We start from the raw sequence: 13410 nt of genomic DNA, 5'->3' as shown, positions 1-13410 counted from the left end.
GCCGGCTTCCTGGATTCCAGAGTCTACCCAGTCTTTTTCCGCTGCTATGACTTACATCCCCTGATTGCTTAGTTTGGTAATGACCCTGTGTATTTGCCTTTAAGTTGCAGCTTGGTCCCTTAGAGCAACTCATGCTGACCTGTGGTCTGGTAACTAATGTTCAATCTTGGCCAATGATATCGTGTCTGTGTTGATACCCTCAAGGCTATCTGTGCCCCACGGACACTGTAGGTCCCCTGGCTCCACTGGCAATCCTGGCCAGCCCAAGACTTTCTTTCTCCAAAGGGAAAATATAGGTACACAGAGACTAAATGATTTGTTTAGGGAAAAAGAAAAGAGCTTGAAATTTAGCTGAGCCAGAATTAGAACCTTCAGATCACATTGCATCTAAAATACAGTAATCAGCAAGACTTCATTCTTAAATAAAATGTTGTTTTAATAAAATACTGCAATATATATTTTTCTTTTCAAAGATGTTATGACCAGGATGGCTGGTATGAATGGTAATATATGGTGAACTATATAATTAGTAGCAAAAACAAGGACTCTCAAATAAATAGGCTTAAGCATTTTTTTTTTAAGACATATTCTGCAAATCAGCTGAGACTTAAGAACAGGCAAGGGAGAGCTGGCTTTTCCTCCAAGCATGTGCTCTTGGTTGGCTTGGGATAGAGAAAGGAGTCATATTTACCCTCTAGGAATCAAAAGTAACATTGGAGTGACCTTCTGGAGAGAGGAATCCTTGCCGTCTCCTTGACTTTTTGCCTGAGATTTCAGAGTTTAACTAAACCATACAAAAGCACTACCCCCAGAGCTGCATTTAGGCATCTCTGTATCTGGCAGGATGTGGAGCCAGTGGAAAATTCTAGGGAAGGCCGAGCTGGGCTAACAAGGAGGAAGATCTAGTGTGATAGAGGAGAAGTTGACTATATCTGCATGCTCTGACCCAGTACAAATCTAGGTCACTGCGGCCATTAGGAAATCCTAGTAAATGCAAAGACCATGGATATATAATAGAAAAATATAAGAAGCAGAATTACCCCACTAACTACCTATTAATTATACTTTAAGTTGGTCCCTCACTATTGAGAGTCCCTTACCTAAAGATTCAAATATAATCAAAGCCATTTAGATATGGTGTAACATAATTTGCATGATGTGCAGGATATGAAAAAGTCTTCCTTAATCCATCACTCTTCTTTCTCTATCAAATCCACTGCTCCTTTCCCTTTTCTGTGTAAGGATGGGGACAGGTAGAAAATTCTCAGTTGAGATCCCCAGCCTGGGATTATGAGCTGGCCCTACCTGGAAGTCTTGTTTTTGTATATCTCAAAGAAGAACAAGTAAGTCTTTAGGGAAAAATCCAGAAGGACCCAACTTCTAACAGATAAGGCTTTCTCAACTAGCCTTGTTAGTTTTTTTAAAAAAAAAAACCCACCCAATACAATTAGAATTGCAAAGGAGGAAGGGGTCAGCTGAGCTGACTCTAGCACCTCTGGCCTCAAAATGGGCTAGCAGAAGACCCTAGCCACCCTCAATGGTTGGCACGGTCATTGACTTTGAATACTGAAGGCTCCACATCCCTTACAAAGACTTCTTATCCTGCTGGCCCAGGACCCGGGCAAGGCAGTAGGGGATGAGGCCGACAGATGCCAGGGGCACGGCTGCGCTCTTGCAGAAGGACAGGACATAGAAGATCAGCTCAACTTGGGATGGGGGTTTCAAAGAGTCAAAGAGGTGCAGGAGGATGAGAGAGACCACAATGCAGCTGAGGCGGAATGGGAACCACTTGTTGAGCTTGCCCTTGCAACTCTCCCTATACATGCTGGAGTTGAGAGCCAAGCCCAGGCCAAAGAGGGTCCCCAAGTTCTTGAGGAGGCTGGCAAAGGGCGTGGTGTCAATGTGGACCCATTCCGGCCGCTCACACCATCTCTTGGCTTTTTCTAGTGTCCACAGGAGGTCTACACCCAGTCCCTTGAGCAGCAGGTAAAATCCAATGGCAAAACCAAACAAGAAGAAGGTAATGAGAAAATACTTCTTGAGGCTGGCATTGTAGATGCTCTGGATGTGACGGAAAGTTTCAGCAACAGCAATGCCTGTGTGGAAGAAAGAATGACTGTGAGAAATAGGGAAGACTCTGGACCTTCAGCTATGGGGCGGGGTTTGGAGCAATCAGTGACATATCATCCATCCTGCCATTTGTGGTAGTAGATCCCAGATGCTAGATTAGAGCATCACCTGGTTTATTCCCATGTGTGACTCCAGTCTGTCCTCAGCCATAGACTCTTTCAGATGGAAGAGTCCTATCACATACATTCTCCCACCACACGCATGTTTCCTGTCGGGGGTCCTCATTTTTCTACTTGAATACCCGCAGGGGTAGAGAGCTCACTCCCACTTGGGCAGCCCATTTCATCTTTGAATGGCTTTGATTATCAAAAATTCTTCCTTGTGCTAATCTGAAATGTGACCCCCCCCTCCAATGCCATCTATTGGTCTCAGTTATTTCTGTAGGAGTTGAGTTGTAAATCTAGAACCTCTTTATAGAGCACATTTGAAGACAGTTACTCTTATCTCTAACCTATACCTTCTCAGGTCTTTCATGTAACATGGCTTCTGGGCTCTTCCTCAAACATGGCACCCAGTACTAAACGCTGCATTACTTTTGTGGTTGTCATGAAACCATTATCTCCCCTGTACTCAATGCTCTTCTTGTAATGCTACTGTGTTCTGCTCCAACCTGTCTTCTACAATTTCCCTAAGGTCTTATATTCCAGTACCTCCCATAATGTAAAGAAAGTCTTTCTTACACTTAACCTAAGTCTTTTCTGCCCCTTATAAATGGGATCTAAGAAAACACAAGTATAGTTGACCCTTGAACAACATGGGTTTGAACTAGGTAGGTCCACTTATATGCACATTTTTTTTGATAAATATAGCAGAGCCCTGTAAATGTATTTTCTCTTCCTGCTGATTTTCTTTTTTTTTTTTTTTTTAAAGATTTTATTTATTTATTTGAAAGAGAGAGAGTGTGTGAGGCAGCATGAGCAGGAGGGAGGGGCAAAGGGAGAAGCAGACTTCCCGTTGAGTAGGGAGCCCCACATGGGGCTTGATCCCAGGACTCCGAGATCATGACTGAGCCGAAGGCAGACTCTTAACCCACTGAGCCACCCAGGTGCCCCTGATCCTGCTGATTTTCTGAAGAACATTTTCTTTTCTCTCGCTTGCTTTATTGTAAGAATGCAGGCTATAATACATATAACATGCAAAATATGTGTTAATTGACTGTTTATGTTATCGGTAAGGTTTCCAGTAGGCTATTAGTAATTAAGTTTTGGGAGAGTCAAAGTTATATGTGGATTTTCGAGTGCACGGAGCGGGGCGGGGCATCAATGCTGCTCCTAACCCTTGCATTGTTCAAGTATCAACTGTATCCAAAACTCTGAACCTATAAGAAAGACCAACTGTGGGTCTGAAAATTACCCAAATAAAGAGCTTTTCTAGGACACTGTTAATTTGTTAAATTTGGTAGATTCCCTTAAAACTAAACTAAGGGCCAGGGCTCCTGGGTGGCTCAGTCAGTTAAGCATCCGACTCGATTTCAGCTCAGGTCATGATCTCAGGGTCCTGGGATTGAGCCCCACGTCTGGCTTCACGCTCAGCGTGGAGTCTGTTTGAGGTTCTTTCTCCCTCTCCCTCTGCCCCTCCCCAACTCTCTCTATAAATAAATAAATAAATAAATAAATAAATAAATAAAATATTAAAAACAACAACAACTAATGAGGGGCCATTTCCAATTGAAGACCAGTAAAAAATAAAGAATATGAAAAGTAAGGAAATTTCAAGCTAATTCAATTGGTAAGTTAACTTGAAGTACTGCAACTTTTCTGAATTGTATTTAATTGTGTAGATCTGGGCCCTCCTATAGAAATGAACGGTTTCACCCACCCTTAACTCGTAGCCCACTGAAGTGCTAACAGCGTTGATAGTAAGAACTCAGTAAGAACACACAGAATATGACTGGCTGGCTGGGATGGTGTCCCAGTTAGGGAGACACGGCATAGGAGGGGCAGGAAGGGAGTGAGCCAGAGCAGCTGATACCTGACAGGACTCCGGCAATGACCTGATGGGGAAAATGAGCAGCAAGGTAGATTCGGGACAGACAGACGTTTAGCTGCACGGCCCAGAATCCCAACCACAAAATGACGTTCAAGCACCTGCAACAGAAGAAGCAATCATAACAGAACCCAGATATGCACACTTTAGCAAGGAGAACAGCCTGGCAAGAACGCCGGCGCCTGGCCAACTTAGGTGCAGTCAGTGGAATTTTTGTAAATTGAAGCCTGTACCCCACAGCTCAGAGATGATGCCTGTGTCACGTACTTAACCCTTCCACACGTGAACGTTAAGTTCCCGCATTTTATATGTGTGATAATTGAGCATTTGCCCAGTGGCCGCATGCTCAGAATTCTCTGTAGTAGGAATGTCTTACGTTTCTTTGTTTTTCAACTTGGACCAGGCAACTCTTTGGTTGGCACAGAAATGGGTTTTTATTTAAACCCTGCCAGAACTACACTGTCTGATCTTGAGCAGTCCCTTTACCCTGTTAGGCCTTGTTTCCTTATCTGTAAAGTTAGGGGTTGCTCTTGTAGGTCCCTTCCAGCCCTGACATCTTGTGCCCTTCACGTTTGCCCTCAGCAGAAATGCCACAAGTCTGCTCAGTACCAACCCAAGGTGGGGTGGGCCAGCTGTGGGGAATGTGAGGGAGAGCAAGTGGTGTGTCTGTTACAGAGACAGTCACCTCCTGCCCTCCACCGCCCGCACCCCAGTGCCGAGTTCTTACCGAAATCTGTAGGTTGGCTTTCTCTTTCCCCGAAAGATAGCGAGGGTGGATGTGACCATCACGTAGTATACACCCGCTGTACCCATGGCATGGCCAGAGGGACTCCCTAAAGGGTAGGGAACAGACGAATGGATGAACTAAAGGTGAAAAGTCTCCATCTGGGACATTGTAATGGGGTGTCCTTTATCCATCCATCCATCTACCCATCCAGCTTTCCATCCATCTATCCATCCAACTGTCTGTCCATCCACCACCCATCTTTCCATCCTTTCATCCATCCATCCACCCATCCTGCCATCCATCCATTTATCCATTTAGACATTTATTAAACAAATATCTATGGGCGCCTGGGTGACTCAGTAGTTAAGCATCTGCCTTCGGCTCAGGTCATGATCCCAGGGTCCTGGGATCTAGTCTCGCTTTGGGCTCCTTACTCAGCGGGGAGCCTGCTTCTCCCTCTGCCTGTTGTTCCCCCTGCTTGTACTCTCTCTCTCTGACAAATAAACAAAATCTTAAAAAAAAAAAACCCAAATATCTATTGGGCTCCTACCACATGCGCAGCACGGTACTAGGCTCTGGGAGTAATGGTAAGCAAAACCAGAGAAGGCCCCAGCTCTTGTAGTTATATACAGTCTAGAGGCTACACAAAGAATCAGCATACTGGGTGTATAACTGCAAATCAATCTGCCCTCCATCACCTCCCTCTACTCCCTTGTTGCTCACTCTGTTCCAGTCATCTTGGCCTCGTTGCTCTCCTTTAAACATACTCCTACCTCAGGGTCTTTGTGCTATTGGTCTTTCTGGCCAGAGAACTCTTCTACCAGAAATTTACTTGCTAATTTCCTTGCCTCCTTCAAGTTTCTGCTCAAATCTCTCCTCAGGGAGTCCTACCCTGACCACCCTACTTAATACTTCAACCCATACTTCCTGATCATTCTACCCTGAGAGATAGAAGGTCTTGAGATGCACCACCCAGATTCCCTTCCAGACTGAAGGACTTATCTTCCCAGTTGAGAATGTGGTCATGGATGGCCCTCAGCTCTCAACCTTCTTCCAGCATTGCCCTGAGCTGAAGAGAGCCATTTTGATCAGGGTTACCTTTCCCCAGGGGCAGCCTCCTCCCAATCACTGCTCTAAATTGGGATATAAGGGCCTGATCCTCTTGACACAAATCTGGGCAACTCTGAAGGGCCATCCTCAGCCTCAGAGCTCCCTGTGGGGTTGGCTGAGACTGATTCCAAATTAGACTTCTCCTGCCCAGGTAGTTTCTGTTCCTTCCTTCCACATGTGTTGCTCCTGCATGCAACACATGGGAACATGGACTCCTGCATGCTAATCTACATCTGAGTCTGCTTCCCAGGGAGTCCCATAGATAAAACCTTGCCTCTCCTTTCCTCGTCATCCTCCTCCTCCTTCTTTGCTCCTTCCTCCTCCTCTCCTCCTCCTCCCATTCTTCTTCCTCTTCCTCCTCTTCATTATCATCTTCTAATATCTTATATCTTTTACTCATGTATTATGATTTTGTATATTGTGCATGCACACGCACACACACACACACATCATTCAAATTTCAGCTGCACAAGGGCAGCAATATTTGTTTTATTCACTAAGGTACTCCAAGTACCTAGAACAGTGTCTGGCACAACATAGGTGCTCAATAAATAACATCTGAATGAATGAATATGCTCTGAAGTGAACAAAGGGTTTGTGAGAACAAATAACTAAGGGCCATGCCCTAGTTTGAGAGTCAGGGATAGGGTCCCTGAGGAAGGGATGCTGGCACCGAGACTTAAGGGTGAGTGAAGAGGTTGGATATTCTATTGCCTACCGAAAAAGGAAATCTAATCTATCATTTGATTACACAAGAACTGTCTGGTTGTATCTAGTAAAGCACAAGCATGGCATGGGATTGGACAGTCAGCTCAGGAAGATACATCTACTTGGCCAAGCCTTGGGGAAGGACAGCCAGGGGCTTAGCTTCTCTTGCTCTCCCTCCCTGGACAAAGGGCTATAATGCAGTTACTCTCATGAGCCTTTTGCCCATAAGAGTACCTTTGCCTCTCTGGACTAGCAATGTAGGTTCTGGAAGTATTAGGCAGATTTCTAAAGTAGCAGTAATGTGTTCTTCAGGAAGGCCTCCTTGAATTAAATTAAACTGGAGTTGTACCCTATTGAAGACTATGCCTAAAGCTTGAAGGAGCAGTCCTCCTCATGTCCCCTCAAAGACAGCTTCGTCTGCAGTGACGGCTGACAGGTGGCCACAGTGAGCAAGGTCCACCCAGCTTCTGTCTCTACCGGGGCTGGGACTCTCACCTGGTCCAGTCTCACAGGTGACTGGAAACTGCTTAATCAGCGGCACGGAGGTGTTGCTGTAGTAATCGGTGTCCATGACCCACCAGTATGGGCGCTGTCCAAATAGAATCCTGTAAAAAAGCAGAACAAGCGTCTGGAGTTACTGCAAGAACCCTTTTGCCTGAAGCCCACACCTTTGAGAAAAGAGAGTAGTGTGAGGAGAAGATTCATGTGATCCTAAACAGAAAACTATTAGCTTTGGCTGCCTCCAAGAAGGGGACCGGGGTGGCTGGAAAGCGGTAGGGGAGGGAGACTTTTTCTGGTACATCCTTTATATAACTTTGGAATTTTGAACTATTTGAATGTATTATTTATTCAAACAGAAATAAACTCAAGATCCTAAAAAATCCCTATTAACGGAAGCTATGTGACTTTTTTTAAATCCCAGGAAGAATTTGTCCTTCCAGGACACGTACAGAACTATAGTTTGCAACTTGGACTTGCAAATCCTGCCAAGACCCTATGCTCTTTCCTCAGATCTCAGGGAGTCTTGGGTTTCCTCTGACATCAGAGAATGTGCCCTAGCCCCAGGGACAAGCACCCTCAGGAGATGTGGCCTCCTTGCCCTAAGAATTACTCTCTGTAAGGACATAGATAGCTTCAGGTGATTGCTTTGTATCCTTTCTACCTTGGAAGAGGGTATAGCTCAGACAAACCACTTCCCCCTTAAAAGTACTAGATATGTTTTTCGTTGTGGAAACAGATGTCAAGGGTCAGCCCCTCGAGGGATGGAATAGTGATTTTTCACCAAAATCAGAGACAGCCACTAACTCTGACCTTTGCCAACTCAGAGAAAATGCATGATTCTTCAACTGAGATCAGATGTTTAAAATAACCCTTTATCTGTTTACTTTTTAAGGTCATGCTGTTGAATAGGGGACATTACAGACAACATCTAGATTATTCAACAGAGATTTCAGAACCATATCGATATGCCTTGGGCCTCTCGACCCCATGACAATTTTTTTTTTTTTGGACACTAAGAGATGGTTTATTGTTTATGGCCAAAGAATATTAGAGCTAGAAGGGTCTTCAGAATCACTTGACAGTAGACATAGATAGTTTAGGGACGGTAAAGGTCTTAGCTGGCCCAAGCTCTTTATTTTGTAGATGAGGAAACAGAGGCCAAGCCGGTAATGTGCTAGAGTCAACAGGTACTGGCTAATAATTGTAAAATATTTAGGATTTTGGCAAGCTTGACCCACCAGTAGATTGAAAGTGGCCCCAATGGGAATATAAACACAGGAGAAATTGACAAATGCTAACATTAGGGCTTCCTCCTGCCCCCTGAGAGAGTTGGTTCATCAGCATTGAATATAACATAATTTTTAAGAACCTTGCCTCTGAAATCAGCCTGCCTGGGCTTAAATGATGCCTCTGCCATTGACTGCCATGTTGGTCTAGTTGTGGTCGTTTATCTCAATGCCTCGGTCTCTTCATCTGTTATATTAATTATAGTAACTACCCCACAGCAAAGCACGTGGCACATGGCCTAGTACCTACTAAATGTTCAATAAATGTTAACTAGAATTATTATTAAGGTCCCAGAGATAACTTAAGTTTACAGATTATAAAACAGAAACTCAGAGAGTTGCTTTGACTTGCCCAGGACATACAGCTGGTAGGTGCCGAACAAGGGTTGGAGCCCCGTTCTCTGGGTTACTTCTCATTTTTCCATGCAATGGGTTTTTAAGTTATCAACCTGTTTCCTGTTTGCAGACATCATCTTTCATACATCTATCTTCATGTTACCTATTCTGCTTCAAAGTAATAAAACTCTGCTTCTTTGCTTATAACCTATACTTCAGACTTTTCACTAAGTCCAGCTGGCCTTCCATCCACATGAAATAGCCTTGCCTGTATCTTCAACTTATTGATGGGGTTTTCTCTGTCTTCCTTCTTTAGGTAGACGATCCAAAGTCGGAGGGGAGTAACCTGTGGCTTCCCGAATAGCACAGAGAAGGCAACTTCCGATGCACAGACATTTCCAGAGAGAATGCCGGCTTCTTCCCTTGCCGAGCTCCTCTCTGTCTGGCTCTTACTCACCACTTAAAGACGAGGTTGAGCCAGTCTCCAATCACAGCTACCCAGAGGAGCTTGATGCCCACAGCTTCACGGAGATGGAACCAGATGGGGAAGAGGATGTAGAAGGCATTCCTGAGGTCTGCGATCACGGACACCAAGATGAACCAATCCTGGGAGTCCTGGTAATTCACCTGGAGGTAGTGCGTTGACTGGATCCCAAAGTCATGAAGAGCATTCATTCCTTGCTCCATCCTTCCTCCCTGGCTCCTCAGGCAGCCTTCTGTTAAGCCCTTGCAGCGTTTACAGACTTGGTGGTGATTGCTCTGCTATCAGCCTGCGCCTTGCCCCTGTTTTTATACACCCTGGATCCAGTCTGCAGGTCAACCCAGCCCTGATCTTTGGACTCAAAAACCACTTTTGTCTAAAATCTATTGATCAAAGGTGCATCACCAGTAGGTTGATGCAAACATGTTCGGGGTGATTTACGTAAAATAGAAAAACAGGCACACAAAAACAGCCTGATCTGCCATGTACTCGGCTGGGCCAATTATTAACTTTGGCAGGCTGCTTGGTAGCACAAGGGCTGCCCTCCTGGCTCCCAAACCAGGCCAGAGACACAGGACAGAGTCTACGTCTGCCATGGTTCTTGCAAAGATCCTGATTTCCTATCTGCAAGTGCACTTATTTGCAGGCAAATAAAAGTCTTGGTGCTCTAGCTATCACGTTTTAAGAATATTCCTTTTAAAATGCGGTAAGTTCTCTCATCCTGGGAACCATCACCTTGCTGGGCCTTTCTTAACTGCAGAGGGTCTCTGAAGTGCCTCTGGTCTGGGAGCTCAAACCCTCTTCCCAGCGTTGGCTCTGTATCTCTTAGGGCCAGAAAATAATCATCTTTGAATGCACTGATTAATTCACTTAATGTCCTTCAAGTTGGGACCTCTGGGGTTTTAACACACAAGTTGAAGCAGTAGAATGAACGTGTGTTCATGCAAAAACAATGTGATAATATGTGGTTTTCAACAAAAACACCAGCAAATTGGGACGCCTGGGTGGCTCAGTTGGTTGGGTGTCTGCCTTCGGCTCAGGTCATGATCCCGGGGTCCTGGGATCGAGTCCAGCGTTGGGCTCCTTGCTTAGCAGGGAGCCTGCTTCTCCCTCTACCTGCCGCTCCCCCTGCTCATGTGTTCTCTTTCTCTCTTTCAATCTGACAAATAAATAAAATCTTAAAAAAAAAAAAAAAACAACCAAAAACCAAAAAACATCAGCAAATTGGTGACTGGGGACTCTGGAAAGGGCTTCTGTACTTTTTTAATGCATTTGAATGTAGCTGAAACACAATGTTACATGAGTTTCAGGTGTACAACTTGGTGATTCAACAACTCTACACATTATGCTGTGCTCACCACAGTGTAGCCACCATCTGTCACCGTACGACATTATTACAATACCACTCACTGTATTCCCTGTGCTGTACCTTTCATCCAGGTGACTTATTCATGCCATGAGGTCTGGAAGCCTGTATCTCCTGCTCCTCTTCTCCCATTTTGCCCATCCTCCCACCCTTCTTCCCTCTGGCAACCATTAGTTTGTTCTCTGTAGTTATAGGTTTGATTCTGCTTTTTGTTGTTTATTCATTTGTTTTGTTTTTTTAGATTCCACATATAAATGAAATCATATGATATTTGTCTTTCTCAGTCTGACTTATTTCACTTAGCATAGTATCCTCTAGGTCCATCTGTGTTGTCACAAATGGCAAAAAAAAAAAAAAACCTCATCCTTTTTTATGGCTGAGTAATATTCCTGTGTGTATGTGTGTGTGTGTATCTATACGTATCTATATATATACACCATATCTTTATTAATTTATCTATGGATAGATAGTTGATTTGCTTCCTTATCTTGGCTATTGTAAATAATGCTGCAATAAACACAGGAATGTATGTATCTTTTTGAACTAGTGTTTTTGTTTTCTTTGGGTAAATGCCCAGAAGTGGAATTACTGGGTCATATGGTATTTCTACTTTTTTTAAAGATTTTATTTATTTGAGAGAGAGAGAGGGAGCGGGGGGTGGGGCAGAGGGAGAGGGAGAAGCAGACTCCCTGCTGAGCAGGGAGCCCAATGTGGGGCTTGATCCTTGGGACTCCAGGGTCATGACCTGAGCCAAAGGCAGACGCTTAACCGACTGAGCCACCCAGACGCCCCTGGTATTTCTTTTTTTTTTTTTTTTTTTTTAAAGATTTTATTTATTTATTTGAGACAGAGAGAATGAGAGCACATGAGATGGGGGAGGGTCAGAGGGAGAAGCAGGCTCCCCGCCGAGCAGGGAGCCCGATGCGGGACTCGATCCAGGGACTCCAGGATCATGACCTGAGCCGAAGGCAGTCGCTTAACCAACTGAGCCACCCAGGCGCCCGCCCCTGGTATTTCTATTTTTAATTTTCGGAGGAAACTCCATACTCTTTTCCACAGTGACTGTACTAATTTACATTCTCACCAACAGTACATTAGAGTCTCTTCTTCATCACATCCTTGTCAACACTTGTTATTTCTTGTTTTGATTTTAACCATTCTGACAGGTGTATAGTGATATATATATATATTTTTTTTTAGAATAGAAGTTTAGATTTTCAAGTTTTTTTTTTTTTAAGATTTATTTATTTATTTGAGAGAGCGAGAATGAGAGAGAAAGAGAGTACATGAGAGGGAGGAGGGTCAGAGGGAGAAGCAGACTCCCTGCTGAGCAGGGAGCCCGATGCGGCACTCGATCCAGGGACTCCAGGATCATGACCTGAGCCGAAGGCAGTCGCTCAACCAACTGAGCCACCCAGGCGCCCGATATATATTTTTAAAAATATTTATTTATTAAGTAATTTCTAAACCCAGTGTGGGGCTCGATCTCATGACCCTGAGATCAAGAGTCAACACTCCTCTTACTGAGCCAGCCAGGTGCCCATGTGAGGTGATATTTTATTATGGTTTTAATTTGCATCTTCTTGAGGAGTTTCTGTATTTTCTTTCTTTCATTTGTACTTGGAGATTATATATATATATATATAGTCTCCAGGAAGTCAATACAATTTTATTATAGCCCTGGATATAGACAAGGAGTAAATAAAAGTAACAGATACCAAGTTATGAGAAACAATGCTGCCTGCTTACCTGCACAAGCAGAAATCATTCTGTAGCAGTGCATAGACCAAAACCTCACACACTGGGTCACCTAGACCTCTGAAGGGAGCAGGGGGCTGAATCAGGTGACCAACTGACATTTTCAAAGATTAGAGCTAGTTAGAAAAAAGCTTTTCAAAACTTGCTTGGATTTCCCATCAGTAAGTGCATATTGCCTTGTAAAGGGTAGACTGGGGACAAGGAAAAGAAACTCAGAGCTAATGAGTGGGTAGTAAAGGTTGACAACATTCCATGCTGGAATTGATTACAATGTCATCCAGGAGGTATGATCTGGAATCCCCGCCCCCCCCCCCGGGCTCCCACCCAGCTCAAGCGGACTCCAGCTGCCCTTGGCCACATTGTCTGCTGGTCCAAGCAACCCCATCCCACCACCTCTAGCCTAGAGAGCAGCTAATGGTGGTGGTGGCGGCTGTGGGGTGAGGTGAGAGTGCAGATGAGGCTCGTGGTTGGCAATGTTGTGGAGGGGGGGTGTTCTGCATTGTCAGGACTGCGAGGCCACGGGTATTAGGCCTCATCAGAAAAGATGGCCCCTTCCCTCTACTAGATTAGCCCTCCTCAAAAGTATTGAGGAACTATTGTGGTGATCCCTGGGGACTAGAGTTTTTATGGTCTGAGGTGAGTCGAGGGTGAATAGGGCAGATCCTCTGACAAAATATTCAAAGGCCACTGTCTGGGTCTCCACAGGGCTGCTAGGAGCCAGAGCGTCTGACTCGGGTGGGGTTCCATCATATGCCTCAGCAGATGAGAAGCCAGTGGAGAGTCCTATCTTCTGGAAGAACCACAGGGAGAAGGCTCGTGTTGATAAAGTCATGATGGGGCTGATAACCCATTCTGGGCATACTGAGCAGCCTTCTGGCAGGCTGCCCTCCAGGAAGGGGGACCCTCTTGGTCAGAGCAATTGTGTACATCATGAGACCATTTACTAGTCTTTACCTTTCCACCCTCCAGCTCCTTCCTGCTGCCTCCAGCAAATTTTTATCATGTGCAGAAAAGAATGAGG

General features: G+C 44.7%; 1 protein-coding gene across 2 annotated transcripts; it reads right to left on the bottom strand.

The window, feature by feature from the left end:
- Positions 1 to 641: 641 nt before the first annotated feature.
- Positions 642 to 9596, bottom strand: G6PC (glucose-6-phosphatase catalytic subunit). 2 transcript variants are annotated; one of them, XM_032396612.1, is made up of 5 exons: positions 9242 to 9596; positions 7157 to 7266; positions 4844 to 4949; positions 4102 to 4217; positions 642 to 2096 (listed from the first exon to the last, which is right to left on the bottom strand). In XM_032396612.1, the coding sequence occupies exons 1-5, from the start codon at positions 9469 to 9471 to the stop codon at positions 1585 to 1587; spliced, it is 1074 nt and encodes a 357-aa protein (XP_032252503.1). In that variant the 5' UTR covers positions 9472 to 9596; the 3' UTR covers positions 642 to 1584. The 2 variants fall into 2 exon arrangements, with proteins under 2 accessions (XP_032252503.1, XP_032252504.1); XM_032396613.1 differs by having other exon boundaries at positions 2081 to 2096; positions 4844 to 4866; positions 7151 to 7266; positions 9242 to 9471.
- Positions 9597 to 13410: the final 3814 nt, after the last annotated feature.

The sequence above is a fragment of the Phoca vitulina genome, unplaced genomic scaffold (genome assembly GCF_004348235.1).
Source record: "Phoca vitulina isolate PV1807 unplaced genomic scaffold, GSC_HSeal_1.0 scaffold92, whole genome shotgun sequence".
Classification (NCBI taxonomy): Eukaryota; Metazoa; Chordata; class Mammalia; order Carnivora; family Phocidae; genus Phoca; species Phoca vitulina.
Note: the sequence above shows the minus strand (reverse complement) of the source record. Positions and strands in the feature narration are given on the sequence as shown.